Below are 17,931 nucleotides of genomic sequence, written 5' to 3'. Positions count from 1 at the left end.
CCGTCAACCCATGCTATGCAACTGTATACCAAATAGGTTATGTAAAAAGAAAAAAAGAAACTGGTGGATGGTTTTCTGGCTATAATTTAAGTCACTCCATGTATTCTACTCCCTGTCCTGGCTCTTTAATTTCCTCCTTCGTTTGGACCTTTAGCGCAGCAAACAGTCTCGCCTTAACTTTCTCAGTTCCATCACTGGGGCTGAAGAAAGCCAATGCAATGCAAGCCTATTAAGAGAAGAATATAGCGTCATGCTGTTATCCAAATTCTTTTTTACTAACAGATCGCATTATCCCTCACAGCGGCAGTAACACAACAATTGGATCCCTATCTATAGGAGTTTTCTCTGTGCTCATTGCTACAGAAGGACCATTTGTATTTCATTTTCAATGATGTAGTACTGCTGAAATAAACTGCTAAAAATAAATTCAAAAAAATAATAATGTCTTCTATGAATAGTAAATAAAATACCCTTTAAAGTTAGTCAGATGCGTCTTAGCCACAGACAGTTCTGTCTTGAGAACAGAATTGGACATGGCACGGGATATAATGGGGAGTGAAGCAAAGCAGAAAAAAGTGCCCCATATAATACAACTGTGAAATCAGGCCACAGACAAAAGGACAGAAAAATAAAAAGCAGCGGTTGAGGAGCACGTCCGACATTGTGAAACCAGGACACCTGATGACCGGCAGCTCATGAAACACTGTCCTATATAGGTCAAGGCAGAACAGCTCTGTCTTATGGGAGCTGTAGTGCTGCCCAGGGAGTAAATGAACCCAAATCATCATTCCTGGCTGACTAGCAGATTATTATTGATCCCTGCTGGATTTCTTCATTGTGAAAACTCATGCGTTAGGATACAGTTCCTCCAGCAAAAGGCATGTACACGGCAGAGCTCTGCTGGTCCACAGGACAATCATGTCCAGTAATATACACGGTGCTGACATATTACATGGCCGTGTGCAGGGACAGGTTATAATCTGCCCATCATGAGGCAGGGAACTTAAATGATCCCCATTCTGTGACCAGCAGCCTCTCCAGAAACAACTGTTCAATTGCTTGCGCATTACTGTACATGTAATGCCCTAGTACACTAGCATGGCAGCTTTAAAGAGTTTGCTCCATGATAAGAAAATAATTTCCTCAATTAGAATTTTGATGGCACGGTCCGGTGTTCTGTCGATTACCTCTCGTAACATCCACCAATGTGTTCAGAGCACCGAATCTTATGGGTTGGTCTGCACAATAGCAGGAATCGCTCGCTACTAACGGACAAGAGGATCTGGGAGAGGAACCAAGCTACTGAGCATGTGTGACCACCACTAGTGGACAGACTTCCATATATTGATCAGCTGATCAGTGGGGGTCCAACTCCCAGCACCTCTGTCAATCAACTGATGGGAGGTACAGCACTGTGGCATCTTTGGGCCTCGGACATCTCGTCTGTCGGGTCACATGGTCTTTCTGCAGCTCCGTTCCACTCCGTTGAATAAGACTGAGCTGCACATACAATACACATGTATGGCACCATGCCCGGTATACAATGAGCAGGCTGCAGTGCTTTCCTGTGCACCGCTGCCCCTTCAAGAAGCCGATCTAAAATGGTTGGTTGACCTATCCTAATGATAGGTCATGGATATTTAGAGCCCGGAAAACAGCCTATGAGTGGATGTAATAAAAAAGGAATCAAAAGAACACAAGGGGGCGCCATAATTATGTAAAACACAGGAGAATATATATATATTTGTTTTTATGATCCCAGTTTGGGGGGGGGGGGGGGGGGGGGGAGTCACGTTTTGTGCGATCTAACAGAGTAAGGGTCCATTCACATGTCCGTAGTGTATTGCAGATCCGGCCAGCACCCCCATAGAAATGCAATTGCGGACAAGAATATAACATGTTCTATTTTTTTCCGGAGCGGCAGACCGGACGGTGCGCTCCGGAAATGCGGAGAGCACATAGTGTGCTCTCTGCATCCATTCCGTCCCCATAGAGAATGAACGGGTCCGCACCAGTTCCCCAATTTGTGGAACGGATGCGGACCCACTATTACGGACGTGTGAATGGAGCCTAAAAAGAATATTTGTGGGACAACGCCAGCAGGGCTCCACCATGGTAAAGACCAGAGAAAATGCTTTGGTTAAATAAGCCAGACCACGGATTAAGCGTTGAAAGGAAGGAAACCCTAGGCAGCCTGGATCCTGATATAAGCCCGACTAACCACGCGGTAAAGCACAGCATTATTGTATTCCATGTCTCTGGTAGAAATGCTTTAGTAGAATGTCACTGAGAAGAATATCATTTCTGAAGCGTTGGAATAAATCCTTTTCTAACGTAATTCATGGCACAGAACAAAGTCAAGGCATGCCACAGACACCAAACGAGGAAGACGGCGTCTTAAATCGTGTCGCATAATTTCCCCTAAAGCCGTTATATATAATAATTGTTACAGTGCCATCCTGTGGAAAGAGCCGCACTATACAATGTCTGGCACCACGATGTGATGAATCACTGTGCTGTGCGCGAACTCCTCTCCGAGCATCAGAAGCTTTCACACTAGACGCTCAGCTGCGGCGAGGTCAGCGATTGCACGTACCAAGCTCCCGAAAAGGTTACGCAACCGTTTTTTTTTTTACATTAGTACAAAGGATACAGAACGCAGCGAGTTAAATATATAATGTGATCTGTTCTAAATGACTAATATTGGGTGGAGGAGGGTGGCTGACTCGCACTGCAACCACCGAACTAAAAGGCCCACATGATACAGATACACTAGTACCTGTCAGAGTAACAAAGTGTAAAACTCCTGCTGCCGACTCCAGATCAGCTTTTTGTAAGGTAATACTCAACCCACGATGCACCCATAAACCAGCCATGAACTACCGTATATTGAGAGGACTTCTGGAGTCCTCTCCATTATGTGCACATGCAGTCAGCAGCGCTGGATGAACTAGAGCTGGGACGGCCAACCTGCGGCTCTCCAGCTGTCGGGAAACTACAATTCCCACCATGCCCTGCTGAATACTTGCCGTTTTTCTAAATGTATTGAACCCCCACATGATGAATGGTTGGCAAGAGGTTTAGCGCTTGTGCTAGCACTTTAGACTATTTTGTAGGGGCCAGCATTACAAGCACAAAGGGGAATGCGCAAAGCAGAGATTTTGGATAAGCTGCATAATGTAGCAAGTGGGCAAAAACATCCATAAGGGGTTAATGCTAATCAGAAAAATGCAACTTCTGCACACGTTTAATAGGAGCCTTAGAACTTTTTTCTCTGCAGTAGCACCTCGGCCACAAAATAAAAAGGGATTACATTAACCTTATTTGCTTAAAGTAATTAAAATTAAAAGATAAAAAATAAAAAAAAAGGCATTTTTGTTTTCTAAAATGTAACAGGGTTTGAATGATTACATCTCACTGAACGGAAATGCTCCACAACCCCGGCTCTTAATTACAAAAAGTAATTGGTTACACTCATTTTGCCTTCTTTGTAGTTTATAAAGGCCTTATCAAAGGCTAGCACTTGGAAATAATAGTTTCTGCTCAGCAAGGAAATTGCAACGAGATGAGGTCAATGCAGAAAATGCTTTATCGAGAATGGCTCTTATTATGCTGTGATTAGTAGCACTTTTACATATCGCAGATATGACCGCGGATCGCAGCGCTATATGGCATAGCTGGAGGCTGACGATAGCATACCGGCGCATTAATACTAGGAAATGGAGTTTGTGTTGGCAAAGAAAGTTTCCTTAGTACGGCAGATGCCAAGAAGCAGGACGATCTTCCAAGGAGCGGTGCTGGATAAAGCATTCCGCTTGGAACCGAACCCGGTTTTTTATACAGTACAAATTTATGAATTTATTACCCGAAGTCTCGCCAATCTTCGCGAGGCAATAACCTCGGCTCATCTGAGTCAATACATTCTAATACTGTACGGTGCTCCTGCTCCGTACAGTACTGGAATGAAGTTTTATGCGAATCGACTTTGGATGTTTCCTCCGAAGTCGATTCGCTCGTCCCTAGTTATAATAAATCTATCATAAAATGCAAAAAAACAAACACAATTTCCCTCCTTAGAGGCTGTACACAAGATCTGAGCCAGGGCGTTTAGCTCTTCCCTTAGCTGGGTTTTCCAAAAACTATGCACATTTGACTATTCAAAAAAAAAAAAAAAAAAAACCTGTTTGACCTGCTCGCTGTTCATGTCGCTGGAGAGAATAACGTAGCAGATTACGCTATTCTGTCTAGGAAAAAATACAGAAGAGGGTCAGAGAGCAACGATTTAAAATGAATGTACCTGTTGTAGTCGATGACTTTGCAAAAATCAATAGTACAAAACGAAGATAAGAAATTGTCAAATATCTTATTACTGCTTCCAGTAAGAGTTGTACTGTCTCACTCCAGGGGTGGATTCACAGCTAGACTATTCCTTATAACTGTATAATGTCCTCCATTTTGCTGCAGCTTCTGTGGGTGTACTATAGAGCGACAGGGACTAAGATCTCCTTCTGTGTATATGCGAAGGTCTCCCATACATAGTACACAGTCTCCACTCCCCCTGGAGCAGAGCGGAGGGAAAACATTTGGGGTACGGCCACGTGTAGTGCAAATGCTGCGCATTCTTAAATAGTCTCAGCCACACGATGCAAAAAGTGCCTGCACCAGAATCTGCACATAACCCGACGAGTACATTTTAAGATGGCAGCAGCAATTTATATTTCCTTTCTTTTTAAGGCCTCATGCGCACAGTTTGCTGTCCGCATCCTTTGCTCCGTTCCGTGGCCCCGCAAAAAAACAAAACAAAAAAAAAAAACCATTTCCTATTCTTGTCCGTTTTGCGGCCAATAGGCATTTATACAATGCGGACTGCAAAAAACAGAACGGTTGTGTGCATGAGGCCTAATGCAGAGGAAGAAATCTGCAGTGGCTCTGCACCGAAATCTGCAGCAAACGATGCGCGATTTGAGATATTGCCACAGATACGCCGCAGACTCACTATGTGCGGCCGTACCCTGAATGGTTCTGCATCCTATCTGCAAAAAAAAAAAAACACACACGGAACGGACAAACAAAATATGTTCGTGTGCATGAGGCCTAAAAAACCCACAACATCGTTTTAAGCAACATCTGAACCTCATATTATTAGTATAAACATTTTTTTGGCACACTTAAAAAGGAGTTGCCCAACAAAACCCATATTCTACATTTTTTCATACCAGCACTTGGAACAGAATACTTTGGTAATTGCATATAATTACAAATTTTGTAGTATACAGTATAGCCAGAGTTATCCAATAAAGTGCATCGTATAGTGCCACCTGCTATTAGCTCTTCTCCTTACTCCTCTGTCCACCTTGTTGAGGTGGTCACACATGCCCAGTTCCATCCTTCAGCTGCCACATCTACTGTTAGAAGCTGTCCCTGAGCCGCCAGTTTGAAATAAAACTAGCAAAGCAATGAATGGGTGGAGAGATCTCTGGATCCATGTGAGGTACAGGGTTGGTTCTAGCTTTTTTTTTAGAATTACATTGTCATGCACTATATACGGTAATGCCCGATTTTCATTTTTTACTTTAGTCATGGGATAACCCCTTTAAAAGGGAACCTGTCAGCAGATTTGTACCTATAAGGCTACATGCACACGACCGTTCAGTTTTTTGCGGTCCGCAAAACACGGATGGTGTCTGTGTGCGTTCCACAATTTGCGGAACGGCACGGACAGCCTTTAACATAACTGCCTATTCTTGTCCGCAAAGGCCCTCTTGAAGTGAATGGGTCCGCATCAGAGTCGCCAAAACTGCGGCTCGGATGCGGACCAAAACAACGGCCGTGTCCATGAGGCCTAAATCTGGCTGACCTGTTGCAGGTGCGCTTGGCAGCCGGTCCCATGTCCATATGTGCCTGTGTGGCAGTTGCAGAGAGCAGTGCCTCTAGGTGTAACAGAAACGCCCCTGTTGCTCCTAGAGGCTCATTTGCATAAATTAAAACATCATTTACTACCAGATATACAGCAGTTTTCTGGAGTATATCTGTCGCAGATTTCGGCCCAAAAGGTTATTTGTGTCACCATCTGCGACTTTTCCCCGCTCATGCCAGGTCTAAAAAGGGGTGCGGGCCGGCACGCCTGTTTTCGGCATTGAAAATGGTCTAAATCTACGCCAGCAATATGGTAAGTGCGTCTAGTCGGGGAGACCGGATTCTACCAGACGTTTCTCTAGCCTTATAAGTGAGACGTGTAGACTTCTCTATGAGAGTCTGAATGCAGAATATCTGACACCCGATACTTCTCAAATCCAAAAGGATGCTTAATTAAAGAAATGTTATTCATTTGGCTGAAAATCAAATCTGCGCGTGACAATTCTACCGGAGACTGCAGCTACACATCTAAGATCATCCGATTTTTCTCGGGCTTATGATGACTGTACTGAAGATGGCGGAAAACACTACCTTTAGCAGTTTCCATCTGAATAAACGTCCACAGCGAACAATACTGCAACATACAATGTGCTGCCTCACATCTTATAAAGATTCAGCATTCTGGGATATTAAATCTATTGTAAAGTCAGCAAAGCTGAAACCCCTAATGGTACTGCACTGCTAAATGGTGCCTGCAGAATACAGCCCCACTGTACGAAAGCACAGAGCCGTGATGGCCGCCTACCACTAACGCCTGACACTGCTACATCAGAAAATATGTGACGACTTCTCCAATTAACAATTCTGGAGCACCGCTTCTTATAGCTTTGTTGAAGCATTCCTCTATTCTTCCTAATAGACGTTTAACCAATTGAAAACTGGGGGTTAACTTTCCCTTTGCTAGAAGGATGTGTCCCAACAGAATCTGGCACTCACAGCAGTGACTGGACAATGTCACAGCGCCTAGGGACACGGCCCTAACCAACCCCCCAACACCCAGCTGTGGGTTTATTCATACATTTAGGAGGAATAATAGAGGAACAACACAAGGTAGAGTTCTAAGAGCTTCCACAATGGGTAATTCATTAAGAATCCAATCATTTACTAAACTGGACAGGTCAGGAGAGGGGACAGGTCATATTTAAATCTCCTCAGGTAGGTCAGCTTGACAACAAAGTTTGGCATGTTCCTTTTAGTTGCCATTATGGTCGCCTGCATTTCGAGCCATCCGCTGTTTTCAACGTGTTCTATCTGTGCACAGGTCCACGCTGCTAACTCGTCTACTTTAGAAGATGATACATTCCTGTTCAGCCGTCCTCTTTATGAACAAATCAACTTCTGTTAAATGTCCTCACTCAATGTTTCTTACACCGGTGAAGGAGGAAAGCGACTGGAAATAAACCCGATAAACTGATGACTAATAATTGGATAGTGCTCGGAAACGGCATTCAGAATACTAGCCAAGTATGAACACGCTAAACAGGTCAAGGGGTTTTCTGGTAATCGCACTCCTTTCACTTAGGCCCCGTAGCCTGCATCACCTATTGATAAGATACTAAGTGTATGTTCACCGTTCTGGCAGAGAACATCCTGCCGGCATTCACTGGATCCGGATTCAACAGATCATCGCCGGATTCCTACTGACTATACTGGGATCCGGACGCTTTTCGTCAGCGGTTCTTGTCCAGCCGACATTTACGCCAGATCAGGCTGCTGGCTCATCTCTAAAGTGAGATGTGAAAGAAGCCTCACCTGCCCCGGTCCTGTGAATCGCCTCCCGCTTGTCCATAAATCCAGTTCCCGGCTAGTTTTCTTCTGGGTGGGTACGAACAGGTTCACTGCACCACAGCCTATAGCTGGCTTCAGCAATGAAATGCTGCTTGGTGACATGTAACAGCTGAAGCCAGCGATTGGGTGCAGCAGAGCATGTGAACCGGTCCATACCAGACCTGAAGAAGACAAGCGGAGACTGGAAAATGAAAGAGCGGGAGCCAGTACACAGGACTGGAACTGATCAATATGAATCTTTCAATAGCGGATGCAGGCTACGGGGCCCGAGTAAATAGAGTATACTGTAATCGCCCTTTAAGGCGACCCAATTCTAAGAGCGGGTCTGCAATTACGGTACTTGCCACATTCACGGAAAACAAAATACATAAATGATATATTTTAGTAAACTTCCTGTTAGACTGATCTCATTAGCATTACACTACGGGCCCATACACCTAGCTCTGCATTACAGACCCTATGGCCTCTGTGCTTCCTCCTGTAATACAGTATGCTGTGAAACGTGCCAGGCTTTTCTTTACCTTACAGATTCCTATGTTAACCTCTGCCTGCTTCCCACAGTATGGGCCCAATGGACATGCATTACCATACCACTAGGCCAATGGCATGTTTCCGCCTTTTCGCGTAGTTGCTCACCTATGTAGACTCTCTTGCTGTAACGCTGCATCAACAGCAACACAAACACATGAAGAGGAATAAGATTGATGATAAACACGTAGCCACCCCAAGCAGAAACCTAAAAGAGAAGAGCACATGATATTATAGGAGCAAACATAACGCCTTTGTGACTAAAGCCTCCATCCTATGCCGCCACTGTATAGGGTAATGTATTGTCCCCTTCCAGACAACCATTTGCCCCCTAATTTAGCAAATCTGACATATGTCACTTTATGCTGTAATAACTGAAGCATTTTCACTTATACAAGCGATTCCGAGAGTTTTCTTATGACGCATCATACTTCATGTTAATGGTAGATTTGAGTCAATAGGTTTTACATTTAAAAAAAATCAAATTTACAGATAATTTGTCAACAGTTTACCATTTTCTAAATTTGAATCTCTGCTTTTAAAGGGAACCTGTCACCTGGATTTTGTGTATAGAGCTGAGGACATGGGTTGCTAGATGGCTGCTAGCACATCCGCAATACCCAGTCCCCATAGCTCCGTGTGCTTTTATTGTGTAAAAAAAACAATTTAATACATATGCAAATTAACCTGAGAGGAGTCCTGTCCCTGACTTATCTCACATACAGGACTCATCTCAGGTTAATTTGCATATGTATCAAAATCGTTTTTTTTACACAATAAAAGCACACAGAGCTATGGGGACTGGATATTGCGGATGTGCTAGCGGCCATCTAGCAACCCATGTCCTCAGCTCTATACCCAAAATCCCAGTGACAGGTTCCCTTTAAGAAAGTGATTTCTTATAAAAAATAGTTAACATTCACCACATGTCTACTTTAGGTTAGCGTCATTTGGTAAATCTCATTTTTTAGGACATTAGTAGAAGGCTTAGAATTTTAGAAGCAATTTTATAAAATTTCAGGAAAATTCCCAAGACTGACTTTAAGAACCAATTCAGTTTTAAGCTCACTTTGAAGGGCTTACATGATCGAACCACCCATAAATGACCCATTTTAGGAACTACACCATTCAAATCTGATTTTAGAAACTGTTAACCCTTTACGTTTTCCAATTAAAGCAAAATGGATGTGAAAAATTGTTTGGTGCAGATGTCAAATTTCGTATATTTTTTTTTAACATAGCAAGGGTTAACAGCAAAATAAACCTCAATGTTTATTACACTAATTCTGCAGTATACAGAAACGCCCCATCTGTGATTGTAAACTGTTGTGTGGGAACACCACAGGGCTCAGAGGGGAAGAAGCACCATATGGCTTCAGGAGGGCAGATTTTGCTGGAATGGTTTTTGGGCTCCATGTCACATAATAAACACACCCAAAAAACCCATTTTGGAAACTACATCCCCCAAGGATGAAGTGAACACTTTGGCCCAACAGGCTTTTCCCAGAATTTAGAAACACTTGGCTGTAAAAAATTAAAAATGACATTCTTTCCAATAAAATATTGCTTTAGCCCCACATTTTTCATTTTTGCAAGGGGTAAAAAAAAAAAAAAAAAAAAAAAAAAAAAAAAAAAAAAAGCACCCTACAATTAGTTTCATACTAACAGTTGCCTTTGAGATGTAGCCTGGGGGCTGGGCCTCAAAGGATTCCATACATGGCAGGCCAGGAGGCCTTTGTAAGCTTCAGGGTGCCACGGCAACCAACTGTCACATTGCAGGGAGCCATAGAGTCATAAGAACAGATGCTTATTACAAGGGGATATAGTAGTTACCAAAACATACAGGTCAGGAGAGGCGATAGGTCCTCTTTAAGAAGTGCTACTGGCCAGAAATTTGGAAGATTGGCTGATTATTAAGAAAGATAGGCATTTAATATCCTAGCTTCGGAAGCTGATCTGTGTGTAGATCACTGGCTTACATTAAAATGCAGAAAATACTAAACATATACGTAAAATATACAAATTCTACACAAGACGGGTAACAATAGAATATATAGAGGTTACTGTAAGCGCTGTAAACTCCTGCTGAAATGCCCAGGTCCCTCATACAGAACATACTTATCTGGTCCCTGACGCCTGCGTCCCTCCGGATCCCTGCATGTCTGCTGCATCTCCCAGTCGTGCAGATCACAACATCCGTTCATGGGGGGGGCTGGGGGAGGGTTTCAGGCAATACCAGACTGCAACAGTGACTTGCTACCCTGGTGGCATGGGTGACGACACATGTGATGCAAGGGGCAAATCAATATCGTGGCCTGCTACTGGCTGCTGTGGCACAGTGCTGAATTGAGTGCAGAAATGAATGCAAGTGTAATAAGTTCCCGTGGCCCAGTAGTTGTTTGTGTGTGCGCTGCTATGTGCGGAGGAAGGAAGGGCTGACGACCTTACTGCTTAATGGTGGGCACAGGTGACAGTGGTCTGTGTGTGAGCAGTGTGGTTTCAGGAGGGCTTCCCCCTGTGAGTGTGGCTGGTACCTTAGTGAGGAGAGTTGGTATATATCCTGAAGGGCCAGTGGTGTCCATGTGGCAGGGGGTCCAGCAGTATATGCCTTTGAGGGGTAAGAAGGGAACCCCTCCTTGTTGTTTGGGAAGGCCAGGACATGAGTGGTGTTCATTGGTCTTGGTTGGAATTGTGACACTGGTAGCGGTGGTCTGCACTGTGGCTGGCAGTAGAGAGGTGCCCCCTTCACAGTTGTAATGCTCACATAAGCCCCCTTCACAGTCGTAATGCACACATAAGCCCCCTTCACACAGTCGTAATGCACACATAAGCCCCCTTCACACAGTCGTAATGCACACATAAGCCCCCTTCACACAGTCGTAATGCTCACATAAGCCCCCTTCACACAGTCGTAATGCTCACATAAGCCCCCTTCACACAGTCGTAATGCTCACATAAGCCCTTTTCATGGTAAAAATGCCCAGATGCCCCCGCTTTACAGTAAAAATGCCCAGATTTTTGCCACTTCACAGTAGTAATGCTCACACATGCCCTTTCAGTGTTTGCATTTCTTTCTGGCAAAGCTACCCGGTTCTGGCCTGCGAAATTTATACCATGTCTAGTGCGGCCCTCAGACGAAAAATGGTTGGGCACCACTGGCCTACAGCCATCAGTCTACTGCAGGGCATTGTGGGAGTTGTAGTTTTACAACAGATGGAGAGCCGCAGGTTGGCCATCCCTGGTCTAAAGTTTCCGAACTGTCTAGTATTGTAGGGATATGGGAGTAGGGGAAATCCCAATAGATAATCAGGAATATTTGTAAAATAATCCAGAACGGTGGGCGACCACCTCTAATTTCAGTAGGAGTAGAAATAGCAGCCATATTGGTCACCACCCCGCAACAGGACAACCCTGGGTGCCCAATGTCACTTTGAGAGTATTGTCACTGATGGAGCTGGCATACGGGAGAAAGACAAAATCCAAGGACAGTAGTAATAGCGTTATACAGATTTGCACATTATCTCTGTACAAGAACATATGGCAGTGTCTGCAGTGGAGGACACATTTTCCAGTGTCATCGCTACTACCAGAATACATGGATTTAAACTTCCATCTGCTGAAAATTCATGCAAAGATGAGCTGCTTTACTTGGACAGAGAATTAAAGGGGTTGTCCAAGAATTAAAGTGGTTGGCAGTAGACAGCAAAGGACAGTTACTGGCTGCTGCAGTCACTTGCTGTATCCCAGCACGCCACTTCCGCTGTCTGTGTACAGCTACAGGAGGACCGGATCAGTGCGGCAGAAAACGGCGCCGGAGAAAGGGGCGAGTACAACAGGTTCATTTAGTCATTTTAGAGATGTTTAATTTTAGAGATGTTACAGCTGTTTAATTATCTCAGACATCAATGTTATGTTCAGAACTTGCCAAAAAGGCAAACAAATAAAAATTTAAAAATTAAATAAAAACTCAAGCTGCCCATCAACGCTCCTCAGTGCAGTACTCACCATGTAAAAGTAAGACAAACAGCAGCATATTGTCCAAAACACGGAGCCCGTTTTTACAGATTTCACCTGAAACAACAACATATGTAAAATGAGAACAGCAAATGCATACAGAGAATAAAGATTTCATTATACCTTTTACAAAAAAAAAATCCCCATAGAGGTAGGTATCCACTGGATAGGAAGTATTCCTGGAATAAATCCAGGCACCCCGACCTACCAATGAACAGTCGCCCTGACCCTGTGCCTCTTAGGCCACCTGCACATGTTGCTGAATAGAAGCAGTTTTTCTATGCGGATCCCCGAAGCTAAGGGCACGGCCACAGAGGTTTTGAAGCCGATCTGCCTCCAGGATTTTTTTTCAAAAAGTAAAAAGGCGAATTCGAAAGGAATCGGAAATATAAAGGAAGCATTTATACTTCTTTCCTGCGGGATCCAATTCGGGCTTTAGCTAAAAATCTTGCAGCAGACCTACCTCAAAACCAGTACCCCAATGGTCCTTTCACACTGGTAATTATCGGGAACTAACAATCTGTGCCAGATCGCTGAGGGGAGAGCTGCATTTACATGGAGGATAAATCCCTACTGTGATCGCTCATCCCCATACAGAGTTAGGCCCTCATGCACACGGCCATATGTATAACGGATCCGCAAATAATACAGATGACGTCCGTGTGCATTCTGTATTTTGCGGAACAGAACAGCTGGCCCCTGATAGAACAGTAGTATCCTTGTCTATAATGCGAACAATAATAGGACATGTTCTATTTTTTTGCTGAACGGAAATACGGCCATATGGAAACAGAATGCACACGGAGTAACTTCCGTTTTTTGCGGACCCATTGAAATGAATGGTTCTGTATACGGTCCGCAAAAAAACTGAACGTAAATATACATTCGTGTGCATGAGCCCTTACACAGGACAACGTACTCTCCGGAAAAGATACAATCGCCCAATGAACAAGCATTTTGCATGTTAGTCGGGTGATTGGAAGCACATATACAGGACGATTGGGACCCTAGCATTTCTACAAAGACTTGTCCCAATGATCGTCCCATGTAAAAGTACCTTTAGTTTCATGGCCATTAATGGGGCAAATTTACAGAGCACTTGTAGTGATCACATAGAAATATAACTGAAACCCTTCACATATAGACCTGGTTGTAAGATGTAAAACTCAAGATTGACTTATTACAGCAATGACAATTTAGGAAAAACTGCACACAGGCACAAGCTGCTACCTGCTTATTTTACATGGAAAGCAGGGTGCGCGCAGCCTGTACAGTGGCACACGGGGTCCATAGGGTCCAGAACATTTTGGATTGCTATCTATTGGTGTATTATGTTTGTAACACTATTCGCCAACTCTAAGGGCCTGTTCACCAAGTTTCTGGTGCGTTTTCAGAATCGGCACCAAAAAGGAGCCTCCCATTCATTGTGAAGCAGCACCTACGTGATTCACACTTAAGAAGCAGAATCTGTGCTCAGTAGAAATGAATGGGAAGCGACAAAAAAAATGCAATTATTTTTTTGTGTGGATCTGTACCACAAACCGCAAGCAGAACATGCAGTCTTGCATCATTAAACCTCCCACTGCACGAAAAAAAACCCCATCAAAAACATGCTTAAAAACACACACACAGATTTTTAGTTGTGAGAATGTACCCCAAATGTATGTTACACATTTTCTGTGCTGAAGAAAACCTGAAACAGAAACTAGGCCTTTTGGATAAGTTAACATGGTTTTTGAAGAGGATTCTGTGTGGATTTTTATTCCTGTCCATTTTTAAATGGACAGGAGACTTACCCACTGTGCGGTTTTTAAAACCACAAAAAAAGAAAACAAACACACTGTGGTCAAACATGCGGATTCCCCATTGAAATCCATGTCAACAATCCTCCCTGTGACCTGAGGCTGCCTGCATACACTGCAAATTGCTGGTGGATTTTTGTGCAGAAGAACCACAGCATAAGGCCTCCTGCACACGAACGTATTTTTTTGCGGTCCGCAAAAACGGGTTCCGTTTTCCCGTGATCCGTGACCGTTTTTTTGTCCGTGGGTCTTCCTTGATTTTTGGAGGATCCACGGACATGAAAAAAAAGTCGTTTTGGTGTCCGCCTGGCCGTGCGGAGCCAAACGGATCCGTCCTGAATTACAATGCAAGTCAATGGGGACGGATCCGTTTGACGTTGACACAATATGGTGCAATTTCAAACGGATCCGTCCCCATTGACTTTCAATGTAAAGTCTGGAGTCCCTTTTATACCATCGGATCGGAGTTTTCTCCAATCCGATGGTATATTTTAACTTGAAGCGTCCCCATCACCATGGGAACGCCTCTATGTTAGAATATACTGTCGGATATGAGTTAGATCGTGAAACCTCATTTCCGACAGTATATTCTAACACAGAGGCGTTCCCATGGTGATGGGGACGCTTCTAGTTAGAATATACTACAAACTGTGTACATGACTGCCCCCTGCTGCCTAGCAGCATCCGATCTCTTACATGGGGCCGTGATCAGCACAATTAACCCCTTAGGTGCCGCACCTGAAGGGGTTAATTGTACTATCATATCCCCCTGTAAGAGATCAGGGCTGCCAGGCAGCAGACCCCCCCCCCCCCCCAGTTTGAATATCATTGGTGGCCAGTGCGGCCCCCCCCCTCCCCTTCCTCCCTCTATTGTAATAATTTGTTGGTGGCACAGTGTGCGCCCCCCCCCCTTCCTCCCTCTATTGTAATAAATCGTTGGTGGCACAGTGTGCGCCCCCCATTGGCCCCCCTCCTTCTATAGCATTAACAACATTGGTGGCCAGTGTGCAGCCTCCCATCTCCCCCCCCCCCCCCCGATCATTGGTGGCAGCGGGTACTAGCAATAGTACAATAGTAAAAGATTCATACTTACCTGGGAGCTGCAATGTTCGTGTCCGGCCGGGAGCTCCTTCTACTGGTAAGTGACGGTTCATTTAGCAATGCGCCGCACAGACCTGTCACTTACAGTAGGTGGAGCTCCCGGCCGGACACGAACATCGCAGCAGCAGGTAAGTATGAATCTTCTACTATTGTACTATTGCTAAGTAACCATGGCAACCAGGACTGTAGTAGCGTCCTGGTTGCCATGGTTACCGATCGGAGCCCCAGCGATTAAACTGGGACTCCGATCGGAACTCCGCTGCCACCAATGATGGGGGGGGAGATGGGAGGCCGCACACTGGCCACCAATGTTGTTAATGCTATAGAGGGAGGGGGGCCAATGGGGGGCGCACACTGTGCCACCAACGAATTATTACAATAGAGGGAGGGAGGGGGGGGGCCGCACACTGTGCCACCAACGAATTATTACAATAGAGGGAGGGAGGGGGGGGGCCGCACTGGCCACCAACGAATTATTACAATAGAGGGGGGGGCGCACTGGCCACCAATGATATTCAAACTGGGGAGGGGGGGAGGGTCTGCCCCCTGCTGCCTGGCAGCCCTGATCTCTTACAGGGGGCAGTGATCAGCACAATTAACCCCTTCAGGTGCCGCACCTGAAGGGGTTAATTGTGCTGATCACGGCCCCCTGTAAGAGATCGGGTGCTGCCAGGCAGCAGGGGGCAGTCTTGTACACAGTTTGTAGTGTATTCTAACTAGAAGCGTCCCCATCACCATGGGAACGCTTCTGTGTTAGAATATACTGTCGGTTCTGAGTTTTCACGAAGTGAAAACTCAGCTTTGAAAAAGCTTTTATGCAGACGGATCTTCGGATCCGTCTGTATAAAAACTAACCTACGGCCACGGATGCCAATCTTGTGTGCATCCGTGTTCTTTCACGGACCCATTGACTTGAATGGGTCCGTGAACCGTTGGCCGTGAAAAAAATAGGACAGGTCATTTTTTTCACGGCCAGGAAACACGGATCACGGATGCGGCTGCAAAACGGTGCATTTTCCGATTTTTCCACGGACCCATTGAAAGTCAATGGGTCCGCGAAAAAAAACGGAAAACGGCACAACGGCCACACACAACGGTCGTGTGCAGGAGGCCTAATGCAGTACCAGCAAAAGGAATGAGATTTGACAAGTCTCATGCACACTCTGCATATTTTTTCAGGTAGATTTTGATACATACATACAAATATTAAGCCTGCACTATACATCGCCAAAGCAATCGCAATAAATCGCCATATCACAATCGCCAATTGGCCGACCCAAAAATGCTGCAATTGTATTACCATATTTTTCGCTTTATAAGACAAACTTTTTTCCCCCCCAAAAGTGGGGGGGGGAAATGGCAGTGCGTCTTATAAAGCGATGGTTGACACGGATGTATCGCCGGCTGCTATGTTGCACAGTGCGGCCGGCGATACATCCGTTACAGTGCGGGGAGGGAGGAGGGGCTGGAGGCAAGTCGGTATTTTAATGAACAAATGTTCTTCTATTTATTCTGTTTATCTGTTCTGTGCAGTGCTATTAAGAAAATGGCAAGTTTTGTATTTTGTACTTTTGCAGTAATGCAAATATGTTATTTAATTTAGTAAAAGGGGTTTTCTTTTGAAAAACACTGTGCATTTCAGTTCTTGAGTTAAGCATAACTACATTTCAGCATTATCAGTAATTTGTGTGCTTTTGCCTTTAAAACCCAAGCAAATAGACCTCTAGCACAATTCCCTTAAAATATTGCATCGCATATCGTTATCGCAATTTTTAGGGCCCCAATCGCACAAAATTCCCATATCGTGCAGTATGTATATGTGTGTATATATATATATATATATATATATATATATATATATATATATATATACACACATACATACACATATACACACATATACATACACACACACACACATACAGTGCTGCCCATAATTATTCATTCCCCTGGCAAATTTTGACTTAGTTATTTATTCAACCAGCAAGTAATTTTTTGACAGGAAATGACATAGGTGTCTCCCAAAAGATAATAAGACAATGTACAAGAGACATTATTGTGGAAAAAAAAACATTTCTCAGCTTTTATTTACATTTGAGCAAAAAATACAAGACGTTCCGCACTGTGGAAAATCTCAGAGGATGTGGTCGGAAGCCAAAAGTGACACCTGTGCTGGCCAGGAGGATGGTTAGAGAGGTGAAAAGAATCCAAGGATCACCACCAAGGCCATCCTGGTGAATCTGGGCTCTGCTGGTGGCAATGTCTCAAGGCAGACAATCCAACGGACACTGCACAATGCTGGGTTCCACTTCTCCAGATGAGGCACACAAAAGCTCGCTGGGCCTTTGCAAAAGCTCATCTGGAAAAAGACGACGACTTCTGGTCAGATGAAAAAAATTGAATTGTCTGGTACAATGAGGTTTCCTTCATTTGGCGTAAAAAAGGAGAAGCCTTTAACCCAAAGAACACCATCACCACTGTCAAACATGGTGGTGGGAACGTAATGCTTTTGGGGTGTTTTTCGGCCAATGGACCAGGGAACCTAATCACAGTAAACAGCACCATGAAAAAAGAGCAATACATGAGGATTCTCAACGACAACATCAGGCAGTCTGCAGAGAAACTTGGCCTTGGGCACCAGTGGACATTTCAGCATGACAATGACCCAAAATACACAGCAAACGTGGTGAAGAAATGGTTAGCAGACAACATTAACATTTTGGAGTGGCCCGGCCAGAGTCGAGACTTGAATCCAATTGAGAATCTGTGGAGGGAGCTAAAG

General features: G+C 44.5%; 1 protein-coding gene across 1 annotated transcript in view; it reads right to left on the bottom strand.

Moving 5' to 3' along the window:
• STT3B (STT3 oligosaccharyltransferase complex catalytic subunit B) overlaps positions 1-17,931 on the bottom strand; it is a 97,267-nt gene that overhangs the window by 27,273 nt on the left and 52,063 nt on the right. Inside the window, exons 4-5 of the mRNA XM_040433368.1 lie at positions 12,238-12,303; positions 8,341-8,440 (exon numbers count right to left, since the gene is read on the bottom strand). Coding sequence (XP_040289302.1) covers positions 8,341-8,440; positions 12,238-12,303 — 166 coding nt within the window. The remainder of the gene's footprint in view (positions 1-8,340; positions 8,441-12,237; positions 12,304-17,931) is intronic.

Source organism: Bufo bufo, chromosome 5 (genome assembly GCF_905171765.1).
Source record: "Bufo bufo chromosome 5, aBufBuf1.1, whole genome shotgun sequence".
NCBI lineage: Eukaryota > Metazoa > Chordata > Amphibia > Anura > Bufonidae > Bufo > Bufo bufo.
The sequence above is the reverse complement of the archived record's forward strand: the minus strand, read 5'-3'. Positions and strand labels throughout refer to the sequence as shown.